The sequence below is a fragment of the Mustela nigripes genome, chromosome 6, assembly GCF_022355385.1.
Source record: "Mustela nigripes isolate SB6536 chromosome 6, MUSNIG.SB6536, whole genome shotgun sequence".
NCBI lineage: Eukaryota > Metazoa > Chordata > Mammalia > Carnivora > Mustelidae > Mustela > Mustela nigripes.
Window position 1 is genome coordinate 4,165,805 of NC_081562.1, and position 21,532 is coordinate 4,187,336.

General features: G+C 52.8%; 1 protein-coding gene across 3 annotated transcripts; it reads right to left on the reverse strand.

Moving 5' to 3' along the window:
- Positions 1–3,223: 3,223 nt before the first annotated feature.
- NUP50 (nucleoporin 50) lies at positions 3,224–20,173 on the reverse strand. Of its 3 annotated transcripts, none has more exons than XM_059401804.1 (9): positions 19,835–20,173; positions 15,581–15,659; positions 13,126–13,209; positions 9,707–9,893; positions 7,881–8,522; positions 6,081–6,162; positions 4,273–4,391; positions 3,889–3,994; positions 3,407–3,592 (listed from the first exon to the last, which is right to left on the reverse strand). In XM_059401804.1, the coding sequence occupies exons 2-9, from the start codon at positions 15,647–15,649 to the stop codon at positions 3,490–3,492; spliced, it is 1,392 nt and encodes a 463-aa protein (XP_059257787.1). In that variant the 5' UTR covers positions 15,650–15,659; positions 19,835–20,173; the 3' UTR covers positions 3,407–3,489. The 3 variants fall into 3 exon arrangements, with proteins under 3 accessions (XP_059257790.1, XP_059257787.1, XP_059257789.1); XM_059401806.1 differs by lacking the exon at positions 19,835–20,173 and adding an exon at positions 18,780–18,798; XM_059401807.1 differs by lacking the exon at positions 3,889–3,994 and having other exon boundaries at positions 3,224–3,592.
- Positions 20,174–21,532: the final 1,359 nt, after the last annotated feature.

Genomic DNA, 21,532 nt, shown 5'->3' on the forward strand with positions numbered 1-21,532 from the left:
GCACTCAGCACCTGGCGCAGTGCTCTGGTCGGGGGCGGTGATGCAGCTACCACGCCCATTCTCATTTGTAAGAGACCCTCAAGTGGCTTAGAACAGGACGCCGGCGCGGGTAGGGGCTGAGAGGAAGCACAGCCTCTGCCGCCTGGGGGTTTCCGCGCCATCCCACTCCCTCCGGCCCACGGGACTCGTATTGACACGAGGAACACAAAAGTGTCAAACACTGATTTGGTTACTTTCCATTTATTCACATTTCATGGATTATTACACTTCCTCAAAAACTAATACAAACTGAGATTACATTGTCTGACAATTCAAGTATTTTAGTTTAAGAAAACAGTTTCCTATGTAAAACAGAAAGCAAACAACTTATCTGATTGCTAAGAAGTCTTACATCTGTTACGATCGCGTCTGCGTCAAGCAGAGTCCAGGGTCCCAACCATGACTGCCTCTGGCCAAGAACGTCCCCCGGTGCTCAGTGCGGGACTGGACAGGCTCCTTGCAGTCCCTCGTCAGCACCGCGGGACTCACCACTTTCTACCACAGATTCTCACTTCCAGAATGAGAACGAACACCCAGGGGGTTTGGGAGGGAGCCATTGGGTTTGCAAATCCTTCAAAATGCACTGTGCTTGCATTCTGACTTCAGAAATCAAGGAACAGACAGCTGTTCAAAAGACATGTTTAACTTTAAAATGAAACCAAAAAGGCTTTCTCAGTGATGACTTGTTCTGCACTCAGAGAGTAAGATGGCAATTTTTTTCCCTCTACCCCAGAACAGGTAGATTCTTTTTGGCATGCAGCATATCAAAAATATGATTTAGAACTGAAATTGTAAAACTATAATCCTTTTCAAGAAAATCCATACATGGTCAGACACAACCAAAACTGCTTTTAAAAACTGGACACACACCTCCAGCCTATAATTCTAAACACGAGGACAGCACAACGCTCATTTTTTTGCTTACTGGGGAACTCTCAAAAGGACACACCAGTTAAAAAGGCCACTGGGACACTCGGTATTTGTCAAGATGCAACACAACTGATTTCAGATTAAAGGTTAAAAACCCCTCCCTTCAGGCCACATAGATGGTATAAACTTCAGTCAGCGTTAAACACTTGAAAGCCTAATTTCTAACGTTTTTGTTAAAAAATAAATCTAACTAAACCCGTGGGCTGGAATTTAGCTACTAATACAGCAAGGGAAAAAAGACCGGCCCTCTGGGGGCCAAAGGGGCCTCTTCCTCCAAGTAACATACAAATATTTAGGTTTTACAGGAAAATCCGCACACACTCAGGCTCTTTCCTATGAATACACAATTCGAGACCAGCAAGTTCCTAAAGGGGAAGCGACATGAAGGAAATACCATGTGAGGACCACACATGCGTCACACCTGTCCCTGTAATTGTCACTTTAACAGTGAGTCTTAGCAGCAACAATTTGCTGGGAATGTCAGAAGAGAAAGCCACACACACCCACTAATGCAAAAAAGATGATCAACTCCTTTTCCGGGGTGGGGGTGAAGGTGACCTAATCCTGATACCGTCGGGCCGCGTTTGGGAAACGTCTCACTGGCCATGCAGAGGCTGTCGCCAGTGCAGTGCCCTCCCTTAAAGTGCCCAAGTGGCCTCGTGGCTCCTGGGGACCACGGTTGGGCCGCACAGGACAGAAATCTGTGCCCTGCATCTCCTCAACCTCTAGCAGCTGGATAACTGCACTCAAGGCCGGGTGGGCCACGGCCGCTGGGACACCACCGACCACCACGTCCTAGAACTCACAGACCTGTTACACACACTCAGGAGTATTCTCGATTCTACAAAGGAAATGAAAAAATGACTGCCACTCCCTCCCTAGCTGTCCCAACATGAGAGCCTGACCACAGCCCCCACGCGCACGCACGCCTCGCTGCGTCTGTGCAGAGGCACACACGGGACCAGAGTCTTTCACCGGAATCCAAAAACCACATGGTCAGCGGGCAGCCGGCGGCCACACGTCAGGTGTCACACCTGAGTTAACGTACTGGATCATAAAAATGGTTCCCCTGCCCCCTTTATAAATCTCTAAAAACTATAGCTTCTTTTAAAAAGCAACTGTACTATCTACAACTATTCTACAGTTTTCTAAGAAGACATGACGTACTGAAGATCGGAACATACGAGTGTGAGCCCTCAGGCACAGCCCCTGAGCCTTGAAATGCGGTCATATGGTACCAGCATCCAATGATTAACGAGGAATGAGAGTGGACGTTTAAACATGAAAATCTGTATCTAATTCACCTGCTCAGGATCTGCCAAGAACACTAGGATCCGTTCTCGGACAGCTGTGGGGAAGGGCCATGGCGCCGCTGGCGCAGAACCGTGGCTCCTTCCGCATGGACATACTGAGTATCTGACTTGTAAAAAAGTGGAAGCTTCAGGTTTCAAATGCAGAATATACTTCTGTCTAAAGTTAAAGGCCACACTGACACGCACACTTGCAATTCCATTACCTTACTGCACGTTTCCAGGCTAACGCACACGAGCTCCGAGGATGCCGAGGGTTCAGCGTGGCCCAAACAGCTGAGACGTCTTCTTTCTTCCGTACTAAGCTTTGACTTTCATTTCTGCAACGGTTTGGTGTCCATGGCTCATACACGATAAGCTACCAAATTTGTGCTTTTAAACCTCATTTCTGGCAAATCCCCCTCTATTCTCTTTGGGGGGGGGGAGCACCTCAAGAATGAAACTACAAAACCAAAGAACAAGCTACTTGTTTCCTTTTCAAATGGAAAAGCAGTTCCTCAATCAGGTAGAGCAGCCCGCGGGGTTAAAGGGCCAAGTCTGCAAACAGAAGCTAAAACCTTTCAGGCGCAGGGGCAGCCGCCGGCCAGGTTCAGCTGCTGGAAAGCCCCGGCGACACGAGAAAGCAAAGGAAACACCTCGGTGGCGGCGGTGGCGGCGCGGTAGCAGGATTTGTTTGCAAAGAGTGCTGTTCTCCGGGGAGAATGCTGCCGGCAAGCTTCCTCCGGGACACGGGGGGCTGCCCGAAAGCCTGGCCAGCGGGAGCAGCAGACCCCAAAACCCGTGGATCAGAGCAGCCTTTGGGAAGTCTAATCGATACCCTGATTTCAGCCTATTAAGAAACCACTTGTGGTCAGTTTAATAAGTGAAAATTAAAGATCTTCCAAAAAAATGTCATTCAAACGTATTTTACACATTAGACAGTTCTTAAGAAGGGAGGATACAGGTTCTTGACACTTAACATTTAAAGGTTTTATTGGCCATATTCAGCTTCCCCACAAAGTTTTCAGTTACCTCTAAGTTCTCAGGATGTCAAAGTAAGAAGCGAAACGGACTGTGTCTAAGGGGCGGCGGGGCAGCAGCAACTCGGCGGCCATCCTAGTCCGCGCGCGTTCAGGCATCCTTTTTCTCCAGGAAGATTCTGTGCAACTCATCCGCGTCGTCGCCTGTTTTCACCCGGATCAGCATGGTCACCGGGACGGCGGCGTTCTTCTCATCGACGGGCGGGTTGGGGACACACACGATCAGGACGTTGTTCTTCCCCGTCCGGGTACACGGCATGTTGGGCGGAATCAGAACGTTCAGCAGGATGTTGCCTGCAAGTCGACAAGGGGGAAAAGGGCGTGGCGGTCACACAGACGCACTCCCGGTCCCGCGGCCACGGCCTCGGCAAGCCACACCCAGAGAACGGAAGCCCTCTTGGACCGAACAGATCTAAAACTGGGAGGCGTCGGGAAGGTCGGGGGAGAAGGGCCCGGCTTCCCCGATGCAGGTGCCAGCGCGGTGTCCCGCAGACAGGCCCGCGAGGCCCCACGGCGGAGACGCTGCCTCCCGCCCGTACCCCCGCGCACCGTCACAGCGGCCAGGCCTTTGGACAGGGGCCCGTGCTCACAGCGGAGGGAGGACGCGCTGGCTCGACCCGGAGCCTTCACGAGGTCCTTCCAACGAAGGCAGAACGGTCAGCAAAGCAGCTCTCTGTGGCTCACCGGCTAAGAGCGCTACGACGGCGATGGCATCACCCACGAGTCAAGCCCACAGGAAAGAAAAAGCCGCAGAGAAGTTTCTGCAACCCGGCCCGGCGAGGCCTAGTGGTACCCACCGCTTCCTCACAGCCCAGCCCCGGCCCCCAGCCTGGGCCCCTTCCGGCGGCGGTTCTAAGCGTGAGGCTGGGGGTGCCGGCCGTGTGTGACTGGTCATTTCCTACCCGCAGCACAACCCTTCACACGGAGGACGCCCTCCTGGGGCCAGCAAGCCACCCGAGACGCGAGATGCCCACCTAGATTGGTATCTGCCCGCACCAACAGCTGCGTCTTCTGAGTGGCCGTAGGTTTTAAATGCAGGGTGCCCACACCCTTCTCTTTGAATTCGTTGTCTTTCTTGTAAAACAGCTTACACCTGTGGGGAGGAAGCAGCGAGGCCGTCAGACACCCGGCAGACAGCCAGATAGGCTAGATATGCAGCTGCTGCTCACATTTGTCTGCAAAGACCGGGATGATTCTTGGATTGACTCATCCTGGGTCTGGGTAAAACCCAAGGAAGAAAATCAGGTTAGAGAGTCTAGCGCCCTTCCCTCTTCTTCCCAATTATTAAAATAGTGGGTCACGTGAAGCATGGAAACACCACTTTCTGAAGCCCGCCTTAATCCAGCCACCACGGCAAACACGCCGCACGCCTGCCGCACTCCTCCGGCCCCGAGCTCAGGAGGCCGGTCTTGTCCTTCCGGGCACGGGAAGAATACAGGATCCTCCCCCATCGCTCTTCCCTTTTCTACTTATTTTTGAATCTTCTTCAGGACTCCTTCAATTTTTATTCTCCCAAAATGCTGAAATTTTGGAAATCACTTTTTTTTAAATATAAATAATTCATTTGAGAGAGAAAGAGCACAAGCAGGGGGAGAGGGAGAAGCAGACTCCCCACTGAGCAAGGCGCCCCAATGCAGGGCTCGATCCCAGGACCATGACCTGAGCTGAAGGCAGAGCCCTCAGGCGCCCCAGAAAACACTTTTAAGATTTTACTTATTTATTTGACAGACAGAGATCAGAAGTCGGCAGAGAGGCAGGCAGAGAGAGGAAGGGAAGCAGGTTCCCCGCCGAGCAGAGAGCCCAATGCGGGGCTCCATCCCAGGATGCTGGGATCACGACCTGAGCCAAAGGCAGAGGCTTAACTGGCTGAGCCACCCAGGCGCCCCATTAAGCAAGGGCTGTAACGTAGTCCAACAGCCTCCCCAGCCTGCCGGGTCACGTATCTCCCTGGGTCATGAACACGCACATCGAACCACTGCCCGCTCCTCTGATTCATTCCAATCAGGAAATAAATCACTCCTATAGAGATCACCTGTGAAATTAAATTTAAAAAACAAGAAAAAGGAACTGTTGGACTCTTGAACGTTCTCAGAGATGACACTCGGGAATCCCACAGGCTACGGGGACTGTCAACGCGCACCGCGGGCTCCGTCCGCAATTTCTGTATTGAAAAAGACACATCTAGCGAAGGTTCTAAAATGGCACCACTGACTTTTCTGTAAATATGTTAAAAAGTACTAATTTCATTTCATTGGGATGAGATGATTCAATACTCCTCAGCTTTCTGCTGAAAGCACCAGCTCTCCTGTCAAAACACAAGTGAACAAAATCCCGACACTACTCTCATCACCGGGGAAGAAAGGAAGAGCTGGACGCGGCAGAGCTTTTGGCTGAGAAAACCCACGAGGTCTCCAGGATGGGAGGCCCCTCGCGACAAAGAGCAGAGGAAAGACCGAAGCAGGCGTCAGGGACCCGCCGGCTTTGTGCAGGAGGGTGCAGGGCGAAGAAAAGCCTGTTTCGAAAGCAAGGCAGAAGCAAGAAAGACCAAAAATACTAGCAAAGAATAGGAAATACCCAGGAGGAAATTTCTAGAATTCATCTGTTTTCCAAAGAACCGGTCCAGAATTCCCCCTGGTTCCCATTCAGAGACCAGGCCCAGCCCGACCCCAGGACGGGCTGCTCAGCAAGTCCTGGGCGGAGGAGGCTGCCCCCAAGGCCGCCCTCCATGTCCTTCTGTGTCTGACAACACGCCCAGCGCACGGGCTCCCGGACTCTTACTTACTTTTTGGAGTAGAAAGCATCTTCTTCCTTCACTTCAGTCACTACTACTTTGGGGGGCTCGTCACTCGCCTCTTCATCTCCGCCTTTTAGAAAAACACTAACTCAGTGAAATTCAAATCAGGAGCTTAGAAACGTCACAGCAGAGGTCACTCATGCCCCAGCACCTCAATCCACAAACTGCCCGTAAGCACGCATCGACCTGGGGGGGGGGGGCACGGGAACAACGACTCACTGAATTTTAATTATTTTGTGAAAAATTCGGGGAATTTTTAATGGAGCATGCTTCCCTCTTCTAAATGTTAATTTGGAGAAAGCCTTGGGATGAAAAACCATCCACGCTTATGACTCAGTGCAGCAATTTTAACAGAAAAATAAACACAGACTCCAGATCCCCCCCGGGAAAAGGAAAATCTGCGGCAGGCCTCTCCCGGCTCCAGCCCCGACGCTCCTGGGACGCCATGTGCGTCACACTAAGGAATCGGTCTCAGCCATGGCCAAAGAGGAGGACAATAAAGCTGGGTACGGGGCAGGCTGTCGGCGACACCGCCCCGAAGCGTGAGCAGGCCACGTCTGCGGCCCCACATCTAGAGGCTCGGGCCCCGGGCGGCCTCGAGGACTGAGCCCAGCCCCAGGGGAGATCCACAACACTCCGATGCAAAGAACGAGCCTCCGGAGAAAGATGGTCTCAGGACACACACTAAGCCAAACAGCAACTCTCAGAAAAACAATTCTGGTGCTCCAACAAGTCAAAGGGACAAGACTCAAACTCCCGAGAAGGCAGCTGTGAACGAGGCTCTCCAGGGCAGGCCCCGGCAGTGAGACTCGAACAAGCTCTCGGTCCCTCTGGCGCGGGGAGCAGTGCAGCCACCAGACGAGCAGGAGGACTTTCTGATCAGGCACTGCGAGGGGACCGAGCCTCACTGGCGCCCCGGCACAGGCAGCCTCGCCGATCCGGGGACAGCCCGAGGAGCCGTCGTATTTAGGGCAGAGAAATAAAAGGGGAGATCTTTAGTCTGTGCTTTGCTCTGGAGGGCCCCTGCCTGAGGACGGGCTCGAAGGAATGGAAGTTTCGCTCCAGGAGAAAACGGCTGGTCTCTTCCATTCTGGAGTATCGAGAAGGGAACACCTCCTGCGAGATGTGCGTTCTAACCGCTTACAAGTGAGTGACTTCACACAACGTGTTCGCAGCCACCACGGGACGAGGAGGGCCTAGGCCACTAACCGCTCCTTCCAAAAAGCTAAGAATAGGCAGTGAAGGGCCCCGTTTGGGGCACTGATGCCACCCAAGGCAGACGCTTCTGGAAAGGTGGCTGCAGTCCAGACACATCGAGGGAAGTCCCGCCCATTCGTTCCTGCGGTGGCGCACAGTCTCCCTTTGCTACTCACAGCAGGGTACTATTTGGCCAGGAGACTTCGCCTACGACTAAACTTCCAAACACGAGACACGCCGCGGAACTGATGACCAGTTCTGTTCTTTCGATTAAGACCCAATTCTCAATCACCACTAATTCACTGAACTTTCTGATGTGCAAAACCATGCATCTGATCCTTTTCCAAGTCGCTGTGCCCGACACCGAAACAGCCGTCACTCTTAATCACACTCGCAGCGCTCACGGCAGCGCCACGCACCAGCTCGGACTTCATCAGGACGGAAACGCCAGACTCGCGTGTCCGAGAGCATGTCCGGGCAGCGGCGAGTCCCACCGTGATTCCCGAGGCCCCCGAACCGCAAAGTCACGTTCGTGCCGCTAAACCCGAATTCGGTTCCGAGACAGACTAGGAGGGTAAACTCTGTTATTACCTTTGTAGTCGCTAGTGCCGCCTTCGGCCTGTACCTCCAACGTTTTCGCGGAAAACGGTGAAGACGCTGGTTTATTCTGGGTCAGATCTTTGCCAAAGAAACTGGAGTTTCCTGAAGAGAACGAAAACCCAGTCAGGGGGCCGGAGTTCGGGGAGCCCAGGACAGACCCGTCGATCTTCTTGCCGAAGCTGAACGAGGCACTTGCGGCTCCCGCGGGCGGCTCCGTCTTTCTCTCTGCGCCGTCCTCTGCCCTGCCGCCGGCGAACGGGAACGCCGAGTCCTGCTGCGGCTTCGCGGCCCCAAACAGGGAAGGGGACTGGGTGGCCAGCGGCACTGGACCGGCCTCACGCTCGGAGCCCCGGCCACCACCGCTCCCGTGCTGCTGCTCGATCCCCGCCAGGTGTCTCTCGTAGTCTCTGAAGATGGGCGTCAGGTCGCACAGCGGGTTGGCGTTCACGTGCTTCGCGATCCAGTCCCGCACGGAGCAGTTAAGGGCCGCCAGCTGCTTGTGGTAGGCGCTCCGGGGGCAGGCGGCGCCAGACGGGGGGCCGGAAGAGGAGGGCTGCGGACTGTCCCCGTTGGTTTTGGGAGTTAAAACCTTCTTATCCACCAAGGAGGTAGGACCATTTGCAGCCACGGATCCTACAGGGAAATTAAAGGTTAAAGAGTTTACTGAGGCCCTGATTTGATTATATGACCTGGGTTTGTACGCTGTTCTGTCTTCCTGTCTTCTGCTTTTACTGTGTCCCGTGTTTCTGTGACAGTTCAGGAAGTATGTGCACAGCGAATATTTAGGATCACAAAATATCTGTGATCACAAAAACCAAGAACACAGTCTATGATGTGCTTGCATTAAACTTCTACAGTTTAAAATAATCTTTTCCTTGAAAAGGAGGCTGGCTTCCCCCGGAACTGTCACAATAGTTAGTACAAAACTTAACCCCTCAGGTTGTAGGGATGAACATACATTAATGCAGACAAAACCTTAACAGAAAGTGCCGGCTTAATCACACTACACGCTCCACCTCATTAAAACAAAACAGTATAGGGGCGCCTGCGGGGCTCAGTGGGTTAAGCCTCTGCCTTCGGCTCAGGTCATGATCTCAGGTCCTGGGATCGAGCCCCGCATCGGGCTCTCTGCTCGGCGGGGAGCCTGCTTCCCCCTCTCTCTCTGCCTGCCTCTCTGCCTACTTGTGATCTCTCTCCGTCAAATAAAAATCTTTAGAAAAACAAAACAAAACAGTAAACAGTTAAAATTACTAGCTAAGCGTAATCCAACCAGCCAGGATCGCTTCTGAAAACCAAAGACAGGAGCCCGTGAGTCCGTTCTCTGTTGCTGATCCCAAGAGTTCTGGACCAAGTCTCTCAAAACAGGATCAGGCCATCACATCCCCAGTGAAATCAATCTAGGGGGAGGACCCGAAAGATCCTCGCAGGTGTGGGCAAGTCCCTGGTACACAGAGAACAAATGAGACAGGGGAGGCAGGTCTTTATGGAGGGTCCACGGAGAGCTTCCTCTTCTCCTTTCCCCCACAGGTCAGTTCCGAGGGTCGTTCTCATTTCACAGTCCAAGGTTTGGAGGTTAAGAGGCTAAGGAACTTGACCAGGGTCGCAGGGCCAATGACCTGGGTCTGTTCTGACTCAAAAGCCCGCACTCTACTCACTCTGCAAAAAGTCAACATCTCCCTAATTTCCCTTTCATTACCATGCTGTTTCTGCTCATGTCACTCCAGGACCCAGATGAAGTACAAGGAACACATCGTTGCCAAGTTATTTTCCCAACAGTCTTTACACAGATGTGAGTGTGGGGAGAAGAACCTACTCACCGAAGGCCGCCTTGCTCTCCGTGGCTGCCCTGGCGCTGGAGAAGGGAGGGGCGCTGCTCACGCCGCTTCCATTCGACAGCCCTTCCAAAGGCTTCCCTCCAGCACCGTTGCCAAATCCAGAAAACCCGCCTCCTCCAGAAGGTACAACCAAGCCTTTAAAACCTTTAAAGGCCCCTCCACTATCGGACTGAAACAGAGAGAGAACACACGCTAGATGATGACTCAATGCTTCCCAGATAAATAAGCAAGTCCACAACAGGGTCGTGTCCGCTGAGCAGCACCCAGAATGCTTACGGAGCCAGCACCGAGGAACGGGAGCAGCCGGCACAGAGACAGGACCTGAGCCCGACTTAACTCGCTGTGACAGCTCTGCAGCCCAAAGCTGCCTTCCTGACAGTCAGGAAGATAGGGAAACTTGTACAGTGAAACTTGTTTTTAAAAATATATTTAAGGTACAGAAGGCAAAAAAAAGACTGATGCAATGAATTTGTGCACACAGCCTCAGAATTAGGACTGAAAATATTCTAAAACGACTAAACCCCTAATGAAGCATTTTTCTTACACCACTCCAGCCCAAACCATTAGTCTAAGGGAGCTGTAGAAGTATCAGGCCAGGCTGACGGATCAAAGTATCTTTACCCTTCCTCCCAGGACTTCCTAAAGCATCCCTGTAGCTTTTAGCTTCTGGCAACGTGAGTGGACTCTCAAATCTAGACCTTCCCTTGGCTGAGAAATCCAGAGGCAGCATTTTCTTCTCGATTTTCTCCCTGCTTCCATCAGCAAGGTCCTTCTAGTAGACCTTGCCCACGGCCGCTGGATTCCTCCCATCTCCAACCCACGATGCTCTGGAAATGTCTGGCCCTCCCTGTGAGCGTCTACACCCGCTCTCCGCCCCTGCAAACTCTCGGGAGGAATGTTCCCCAGTTTACATTGCTCTGCTGAATGCCCCTTCCCCCCCGCCCCCCCATTCAAGACTAGTTACACCACAGTGGGCATGATCTGCTTCCTGGATCCAAGCTCTAAGGGGGGCTCTAGGAAACGTTCTCGGAAACACATCACGGAATCCGTGCTTCCAAACATCCAAGGGAGTGCACAAACCTTCCATTTTTCACCCAAATGAATTATAATCAGAAGCTCACAAAAATATTACTTCAACCAGAAACTCTTCATTTTCTGAATGGGCTGGTTAGCCTAATAATACTGTAGTTTTCAAAAAACACAAAAGTTTCAATCACATCCACAGAAATTTCAGATGGTTACTCACCACAGATACAATTATGGCAATAAAATTAGGCCCAAAAGGCAAACACCTTAACTTGTATGAATTTTAACATGTGTAATAAATGTGCCTTAGGCCCTGACGCTTTCATTTGATTTGATCATTCACTATCCCGAAGACCACAAACGGACAGCTACCATCCTGCAACGGCTTTCCACGGGCAAAGCTGAAAGCGGTGAGTGGCTCCTCAGAGCCTGTTATTCTGCAGGAGATTTAAAAGCCACGGGCTGGGTGCCTGGGTGGCTCAGGTCATGCCTGCCTTCAGCTCAGGTCATGGTCTCAGGGTCCTGGGATCAAGCCCCAAATCCGGCTCTCTGCTCAGCAGGAAGGCTGCTTCCCCTTTTCTCTGCCTGCCTCTGCCTAATTGTGATCTCTGTCTGTCAAGTAAATAAATAAATAAAATCTTTTTAAAAATCAATAAAAGCCACAGACTATTTATAGTGATTTTAGAAACTGTTAATAGCAAATTGGTTCTAGGATTATCACAAAAATTGAAGAACCACTGATTTAAAAAAAAGAACAGAAGTCACCCAAAAAAGGACAGAAGTGAATGAGAAGCCGTCTGCCTGGGCCCCACGGAACGGACATGCTCCCGGGCCCGCCAGTCTCCCTCTCTCATTTCCCTCCATGGCACTTAGAGAAGAAAGACAAAAACTCAGTGTGTCTCTTCCATCATCACGATGTGAGCTCCACAGGGCATGGATATTTCACTTACTCCCGTTTTTACCCACCAATGTATCTCTAGCGCTTAGCAGGTCTGTTGAATGAATGGCCAAAACCACAAGAGGCGACCCCGGACTAATGTGGGGGGCAGGTGTGCCAACCCCCTCCCTTATTAATCACCCCTCACCCCCCGCATATAAATGGACCCAAGCAATTCAAACCCATGTTGTTCAACAGTCAACTCTATGGGAAAAGGCACATTTCGGCACTGAAGCAGATGACATAACATTTAATTTCTTATTATTCAAGCTCTAAAAGTTATAGCTGAAATGATCATGGAGATTTCAACCATCCATGTTCATTTCCTTTAACAGCCAGAGGGCTCCCCCACCCCCTTCCCTTGGGCCAAGATTGGATTGTGGTCTACATGGTTTCTACCTCTTCACTGGCACTCCGGAGAGGCACCATCCCTCCTCGAGCGCTCTTCCTTCCTCTGGCTTCTCAGTCTACGGCACGAGCTGCCGCTCTCAGCTTACACCCCGGTTGCAATGTCCGGCATGGTGGCGACTCCCAGAGCTGCATCCAGCAGTCACCCCTCCTCCTGCACCAGGTAGCCACCCATATATACACAGTGGTCTCCTACAGAACCTCACTGCGATTTACCCCAGGCCCTTAAAATACATTTTCTCAAGTAAACCAATCACTTTCGCCCTAATTAAGCTGTCCTTCCCCCGTTGTAGCTTTTCCACGAGGGAGCCATCCGGCATCACTACATCCAACCCGACATCAGTCTTTAAGATTGAAATTGACCAGAGGAAATGACAGGGCCACCACAAAGGTGTCACTGCATAGGCTCCTTCCGGCTGCCACCCAGGGCGTGCACACCAGCTCCTCCAGCCTGACAACAGACGGCCAGGCCACCCAGCCAGCTCGCAGGCATCTAGAACGTGTCTGAGGGCTGAGGACTATACCAGGGAAGCGTTATTAAATGCGGAGTGATGGCTGAATGCAGACCATGTGACTTCAAGAGTTACGACTCATCTTTAACCCTTGTGAATACTTGGAAATACTGTAACACACTACATTAGGAAGAAAATCTACATGTGAAATGCTTCCCTTACAGCTAACAGACAGCCCCCAGCCCCCCACCACACGCCTCAATGCCAGGGAGCAGAGGGAGCGCGAGAACACCCTGCATTCCCCTCCCTCATTCCACCTGTCACCCACTCCTCCTCCTCCCGCCCCTCGGCTCGCATCTGGCTAGCTCTACACGGGACTGCCACAGCTGGATAAGGGGCGCCTCATACTTCTTGTTCTCTATCTCCCACGGTCCACCTGGTCCACCTCAAGGGTTTTCACAAGTAGAGAAAGCATCAGAAGAAGCATTTATCGACCTGACGGCTCCCAGAGGTAGAAAGGCTCTGCAATTAGAAATCAAATTAGTGTTTAACACCAAAAGTGATAAGAAAACACTCACTTCAAATCCAACATTTCTACGCTTTGCTTTCTTTATGGCTCTATTCTTCAAGACTTCCTCACTGGCCACGGAGAACGTTCCCACCTGCAGGTACACACATTAAACAGCAGTAAGAGAAGGCCCAAAACGAGAAGAAACGCTAACCAAAACGCTTGACAAACGTATCCTAGCATCTGCCGGTTTTAAAGTACTGTGAATACTGTAACAGATTATGGAGAGGGCACCTGCGACAGAGCTGACGTCTGTTATCTATCTTGTGACTCCCGAAGCTACTCAGGTGAGTCCGAAACCCTCCAGATCTATGTAAACCCAGGCTTTGAATCACAGTCCAGAGGACAGCACACAGGAAAGTGCTGACAAGGCTGAGACCGTCAAAAGTCTCTAGAGGGGTGCCTGGGGGCTCACTCGGTTAAGACTCTGACTCTTGATTTCAACTCAGGTCATGATCTCAGGGTTGTGGGATCGAGCCCCATGCTGGGCTCCGTCCTCGGTGTGGAGTCGGCCTGACACTGTCGCTCTCGCTCTGCACCCTCCCCAATCTGAAAGTAAGTAAATCAGGGACACCTGGGTGGCTCAGTGGGTTAAAGCCCCTGCCTTCGGCTCAGGTCATGATCCCAGGGTGCTGGGATTGAGTCCCACATCGGGCTCTCTGCTCAGCGGGGAGCCTGCTTCCCCCTCTCTCTCTGCCTGCCTCTCTGTGTACTTGTGATCTCTGTCAAATAAATAAATAAAATCTTAAAAAAATAATAAAAGTACGTAAATAAGATGTTAACAAAAACAAGTTTGGTAGGAAACTATTCAGGACAAGTTCTTTGAATTTCAAATATATTCAAAGATACGAATATAACTTAGAATAAAAATCCACTTTTAGGGGTGCCTGGGATCCCAGGGTCCTGAGATCGAGCCCCACGTCGGGCTCTCTGCTCAGCAGGGAGCCTGCTTCCTCCTCTCTCTCTGCCTGTCTCTCTACCTACCTACTAATAAAATCTTAAAAAAACAAAACAACCAGTTTTAAGCAGCAAAAATCTGGTCTTCAAAAGCCAAAAGATACCTTAAAGATCATTAACAGTGGGTAACAGAGCCAGTCATAAGATCCTAAAAAAGAGTTTGTATTTATCAATAGGCACTTGATTTTTAAGAGAAACCTTGTCCATCTGCCCGTCATCTTGGAGACACGGGCACACGCTGGGCTCGAAGCGACCCCGTGGCAGCTGCTGCTCATCCCACGGCTGACAGAGCTCTGCCTGCCGTCGGGAATTGGCTGAGTATCTTTTATTTCAACCCTCCTTCTACCCTGCAGGGCTGGCATAAAATACTTCCTGTAAGAAACAGTCTCTGTAGTTATCTCAGAAAATGTTAAACTCCGAGATCGCTGCACTAAAGAGCAGGGCCCATCTGGCTGTGTGTGTCCTGAATTCAGGGCAAGGTCCTTTCGGACTCACTTTCGCTCCTGCAATATGTCACGTCAAAGCAAATCACTAGTCAGTTACCATAAATTGTACAGGCACAGAATGTAACACTGTGCATAAGACCCGGAGAAAGTTTCCAAGGAGTTGGTTCAAAAGCACCAAGCCAGTTAGGAATATTAAAAACCTTGTCAAGATATTAATATACTTGTGATTTTGGTTTCCCTCAACATACTAATACGTTTGTGTGCACAGGGGAAAACGTTCATACCACAAGACAGATTCGGAAAAAAGGAAGGTGGTTTAGGAATAAGCTTGGAACACACTTCTTCTTTTTTTTCCCCTTAAACCTAGCACTATTCTGCTAACTCAAAAGGCTAACTTGGTTACAGATTTCCTCAGTGAACTGGCCAGGGAGGCTCAAACTGCTGATGAGGCACAAAAAGGCAGCTGTGTTCTACAATTTGGAAGAGAAAAATTAAAATATTTCCTCAGGGAAGACCACTTTTATTTTGTTAGGAAAGAAACTAGGCCACTCTAAATTCCATCCCAATTATTGCAATTTGGGGGAGCGGGGAGGTCTGAGATCCGTGTGAACATGAAAGAAGACAGGCCTCCAAGAGGCTTTAGAGCACAGGCGGCACCTCGATCTGAAATCTCCAATTGCGGGGATGACAGACTGAGATGCACGTGGTGGGGAACCGCGGCTCGAGTATGAGCACCGGCGCCTTGGGGAGCTCACGACTAGAACGCTTACTCACTCTTCCGTCTTGACTAAAACTACGGGTTTAGAATGCAGGAAGTACATGACATTCAGGAAGGTGCTTCTGCGAAGCTGCAGAATATTTCAGGAGCAGGCGCTGGCAGAAAAGACCCCCAAATGTAATGAACTCATTTCTAAACTAACAGGTCATAATAGACCAAACTATTTTCTGCTCAGGCTGTTCTTTAAAAGACCTTTTAATTTTACTACAAAATCTTCCTGAGGAATCCCAGAATGAATTGAAATTGAGAAGCGGCAGGAAATCATTCTTGGGGAAGGAGCTTACCTCTTCTGCTTCGTCTTCTTGATCCCAGTTCCGATCTGTCAATTCCTTCTCAGCAATCCTCTTGGCCATATTTTCAAACCTAAGTTAAAAGTAGAAAGAACTGAAGCGTCCTTTTCTAGACCAAGATATAAGAACTTACAAAGTATTTTTTTTTTAAGATGTACTGACTTATCTGAGAGAGAGAAGGCGCACAAGCAGGAAGGGCAGAGGGAGAGGGAGAGGATCCAAGCAAGCAGGAAGCCTGCCGAGGAGCGTGATCCCACGACCCTAAGATCATGACCTGAGACAACCCCAAAAGTCTGATGGCTTAACTGACTGCACCACCAGGTTTCTCAAGAATTTACAAAAAATTTTTACAAAGAATTTTAAAAATTCACTGTAGCATGAAATAAGATTAAAAAAAAAAAAAAAAAAAAAAAACCCCAAACCCATTCCTGATCAGTGGGAAGGGCCTTCATGAGCACTGACAGTGGTACATATCGCAATGAAGGAATACAGAAGGAGGCAGTGCAGGTCTTCTAAGAACACTGGCACTCTTTCTGCAAAACCCTAAACCGGCTCCATTTGAAAAAAAAAAAATTAAAACAAAACACTGACTTTTAAAAATCTGAAATCTTAAGTACTATATATATCATCAACAAGCACTTACTTTATTCTATGCTGAGTAGCAATTACAGTCTTGCTACGGGCAAAACATTTTAAATACTTAAAATCCTCCTAAAGACAATCCAGTAAAGAAGTTCATCTTTAGATAAGAACGTTAACAAGGCACTGGAAATACTTTCACCGCAAAGTACTGGTCTTTAGGCTACAGACAGTTGATAGAAATAAATTTCCCAAGACTGAATGAACATTTAATTACCCCAAAGTGTATATTGTTAAGCCAGAATATCATTTACAAGTTCAAAGAATAAGCCATCGCTCCGCTCCTCTAAAGCCGTGTCACAGGAGGAGGAGACGAGGACTGACAGTTTTCTCTCCCCAGGACACAAGCACCTAACCTAGCCAGAGAGGGGGCTACTGCCCATCCCTTACAATCCACAATGTTTTCTGATCCTAATATATATTCTTTGCTATAAACAACAAAATTAGTACAACAACCAACATTAGTACAACAACCAACAACTCAACTCCATTTTGAGTGCTGGCCTGGCTGTTTTCTAACTCACCAGTCAAATGGACCAAAAAACCCCTCCAATTCCTCTGTTGCCCATCCTGCCCGGGGCAAGTACCCAGTTCCTTCAGGGTTCCTAAAACCTGTCTGGACTCCTGATGTTCTCTGCTCGCTCTCACTTATCCCAACACCACAAACCACCAGAGTCGGATCGTAGAATTTTGTGGTCATTAAGACACACATTCACACATTGCCCATTTCTCTTTTGTATCTACGAAATTAAATTCAAATGCTGACATTCCGAAGTCCTTCAAATTCTAACCCCCAACAGAGTAATTACAAAGGGAACTGTCAGCTTTTTTTTTTTTTAAGATTTTATTTATGTATTTGACCGAGAGAGAGACAGATCACAAGTAGGCAAAGAGGCAGGCAGAGAGGGAAGCAGACTCCCTGCTGAGCAGGGAACCCAACGTGGGGCTCGATCCCAGGACCCTGAGATCATGACCTGAGCCAAAGACAGAGGCCTGACCCACTGAGCCACCCAGGCCAGCTTTTAATAGTCTAATACCACCTGAACTTTTACTTTACACATATGTCCAGGGTTTTTTTCCTAATGGTAAAATCATTGGTTTTAACAGCCATAATGCTAATAATGAAGTATGACACTCAGCCATTACCTGCAAATCCCCCTTTTTAAGGTCTCCCCCCCCCTCAAATACGCGGTCAAGTTTTGCCATTAATCCTGGTCACTCAAACAAAAGCAAACAAGGGACCTTCTGACATAGCTCCTTACTGAACTTGGGCTGTTCAGAGGCCGGGGTCTGGGGGTGGGGGGCGGGGACACGACTCTTTCCCCGGTCAGTAACGAACACCTCCACCAGGGGGCGGAAGAGGCGGGAAGGTCCCGTTTCGCTACGATCTATAGTAAGTTACTAAGGCAAGAAAGTGGGGGAGCGGGAAGTGCAAACAGCGCAGTGACACTGTAACATCTAACTGGGGCCCCCAAGTGAGATAACCGGTGGAGTAAAGCCACCAACACTACGGAGGCTGCTTCCCCAGGTCTCCGTACTTCTGTAAGGTGACCTGACCACAGGGCAGGATCTCTTGCTTACTGCCCCTCCAGGGGTCCCAAACCCGCCTGCTCTCAGCAGGCTCTCCAGCAGTCACCCAGCGTGATCTGGGGGCACTATTTATTTTAGAAAATACTACAAGACGCAGGCCTCTCGGTTTCCCCCATTTTCCTGCCAGACCTCCCGCAAGTTATCTGAGTGCTGCGCTCACGTTCTCCATCTGAGGAAGGTGCTGTGACAATTAAGGAAGATAGAGAAAAACCTTGGTTCAGAATGGTGCCTGGAGCACAGAAGGGCTTCACGAATATTATTAAAGAAACAAGTTTTGCTAGAAGCAAAGGCTATAAAATATTAGTTCTCCTCAAAATGGTAAAAAGCACAGGGTAGGAAAAGAGACTCAATTATGAGCCAGGCTTTAAAATACATTTTAGCACCGTCCATATTTTGTTTCAAAGCAAGATGCTCCAGACAATATATACATAGTTTTTTAAATGCAAGAAGAGGAAGGGAAAAAAACCAAAATCTCTGCAAAGTACTCAGGACAAGGCCAGGCACCCAAAGAGTCTTAAGTCCTGGCTATTTTTTTTTTTTAAAGATGTTATTTCTTTATTGGAGAGGGAGACAGTGAGAGTGAGCATGAGAGGGGAGAAGGTCAGAGGGGGAAGCAGGGTCTCCTAGAGCCGGGAGCCCGATGCGGGGCTCCATCCCGGGACTCCTGGATCATGACCTGAGCGGAAGGCAGTTGCTTAACCAACGGAGCCACCCAGGCGCCCAGTCCTGGCTGTCATTAGGAATCTGGGGGAGCCTGGCTAGCTGAGTGGGTGGAGCATGCGATTCTCCATCTGGGGGGTTGTGAGTTCGAGCCCCAGGACAGATTACGGTAAAAATAAAATCTTGAAAAACGTTTTTTTAAAGTGAAGATTGGGGTTAAAAGGGCAGTAAATTTTAAAATGATTCCTAGGTATGAAGCAGTGATAGAACATTGAGAGTTTCCATAGTTGGAGAAAACTGTTACTCGTGCCCGGCGAGTTACGTGGTCTGGGCCACCAGGTGCTGCCTCACGCTCCGGGATGAACCTCCGTCAACACCAGGTCACCCTAAGATGGAAACAGAAGTGACCGTGCTCGACAGAGAGGAGAGGACGAGGACAAGGGGGCGGACCCCGGAGGCGGAGACGCTAGGGAAGAACCAAGTCTCAAAATTTCCTCGCGGAACAGAGGGAAGGGGCGATCAACAGCCCGACACGCACTGCGGGATGGGAGGCCACGCCGAAGAGGCAGTGCAGGGAGCGAGCGGGGCGAGGGGAGCCAGCCAAGGAGGAAGCGGTCCCGAGGGGAAGCGCTGGGAAGTCAACCGAGATGGGCCAAGCCGGGATAGCCTCTGCCCAATCCGGCCTCTGCCTCCGCCGGGGCCGCGGGGGCCCCGCAGCTGGGAGAGCCTCACCCAAATTGGGCGCCGCAACCGCGACAGGTCGGCCCCGCGCCGGCTTCACGACCAGCACCGACCGCGCGCCGCTGCGGCCATCCCGCCCCACCCCGCCCGCTGACCCCTACCGCCCCGCGGCCCGGGCCCCTCAGCCCTCTCCCGCAGCCCAGGTCCGAGTCCCGCATCCGGATCCCGGGTTCCTCCTCTCAGGCCCGGGCCCCTCGCCCCTCTCCTCCAGCCCGGGGTCCCCCTTCCAGGTCCGAGTCCCGCGCCCTGACCCCGGCTCCTCCAGCCCACGATCCCCCTTCCACGCCCAGGGGCTCTACCTCGTCCGACCCCGGGCTCCTCCTGCCCAAGCCTGGGCCCCGCAGCCCGGCTCCTCCAGCCCGGGGTCCCCCTTCCAGGTCCGAGTCCCGCGCCCTGACCCCGGCTTCCTCCTCTCCTGGCCCGGCTCCCTCACCCGACTCCTCCAGCCTACGATCCCCCTCCCAGGCCCAGGTACTGCGTCTGACCCCGGGTTCCACCTCCCCAAGCCCGGGCCCCGCAGCCCGGCCCCCCCTTCCAGGCCCACCCCGGTGCCAGGACCCCGGCGCCCCTCCCCGGGAGCGGCCCCTTCCCCTGCCACGCTGCCCGCCTGCCTCTCACCTCCAGGCCGGCCGCCGCGGCACTCGCGGGGCTGTGGCTGCGGCGAGAGCCGGGTGAACGACCGCGAGCGGGTGCGAGGTTGCAGCCGCGGGCCTCGGGTGGGAAGCGGCCGCTGCTCGCCCGGAGGAGCGCGCCGGGTCGCTTCCGGTGCGCCGAGATTCTCGAAGAACTTGGTGGTCAGCAAGCCCGGGGTCTCCAACACCATGTCCTCCAGGGGCCTCGCCTCTCTGTGTTCGTTCGGCCGTGAGGGAGAGCAGGAAGCTCAACCAGAGACCGCGGGCAGAACAGCGCCCAGCGCGCCCCAGGCCGCCATTTTATAACTCCAACCTACCCACCCGCCCCCACCCCCCGCCTAAACCAACTCTATACAGAGGGAGAAAAGAAACGCCCGCGTCCAGCTACTGCGCAAGCGCGCCGGTGCTTCAGCGAGCAGTACTTCCCTCGGCGAGCAGTACCTCCTTCCGCGGGCGGCGGAGCGTCGCGCCGCGCAGGCGCTCAGCTGCCTGGAAACCGTTGCCGGGAGGCGCGCGCCATCTCGCGCATGCGCGCGCATGCGTGCACTGACGCACGCGCGGGCCTCCGCGGGGGAGCCGGCGCCCGCGGCGGGAGTGTCTGCGCCCGCGGCGGGAGTGTCTGCGCGGCGGTCACGTGTCAGCGGCCGGACGCGTCCGCGGCCAGACGCGTCCGCTCCGCGGCTTCCGCGCGGGTCGCCAGAGAGGACGAAGCGGGTCCAGAAGCGCTCGTGACGGCGTGGCCCGCCAGTGAGCGCGGTCGGGGCTCGGGTGTTCCGTGCGAGGTGCTGAGAAGAGGCCGGCGGTGCTCGGGAAACGTGAGTGGCATCGGGTGCTCGGCGTCGCCATCCTGTCCCCGAGAGCTGCCCCCCGAGGGCAGGGCGGCCTGGGACTGCGGAGCGCCGAAGACCGGCCCGGGTGGTGGCGGAGGAGAACCGGACCCCCCGGCCATCCCGCCGGTGTCCGCCTTCCGCAGTGGCCGCCGTAGAGGCGGAGCGACGCGCTCCGATCGCGCCGGGAGTTGGGATCCTCGAAGAGGAGTCGCGCCGCGGGACCGAAGCGGGTGTTGCCGTCTCTGGTCGGGAAACTCCGGCGTAGCCGCGGGGCTCGGGGCTCGGGCCGGGCGGGGGCCGGTGCCGCGGCGGAGCGACTCGGGGGCGCGACCTGCCCGCGGCAGCGGGGCGCGAGACTGTCCGCCGCGGGCGCCGGGGCACCAGGCCCCGCGGGATCTAACCGGGAAACGTGCTTCGGAAGAGGAGCGTCGCGGGAGCCGCGGGAGAGCGAGGTGGTGACGGCGCGGGCTGCGGAAACCTCGCGGAGTGCGCGTCTCCCCTGTCGAAACCGGTGTGCTCGCGGTGCCCCGTGCGACGGGGCCCGCCCGGAGAGCCCGTCCCCGGGCCGCGGTGTCCGGGCCGCCGGACCGGCTGCACGGCGCGCGGAACGGTCAAGACCAGGTGGCGCCCGCGGTGGACGTTTAAAGTCCAGGCAGGTTTCCTGCCCGTGGCGGTGGGACTTCCGCGAGGAACAGAACGCCGAGGGGGCCGGGTGTTTGGCTCTTCCCCTGAGGATCGCCGGGGGCAGCGGCGTCCTGCCGGGGGCTGGCTGGCGTCCGCGCGGCGCGTGTGAACTGTGGAGCCCTGCGGACCGCGCGTGCAGCCAGGCGTGTGAGCCGTGTGCCACCGCGTGG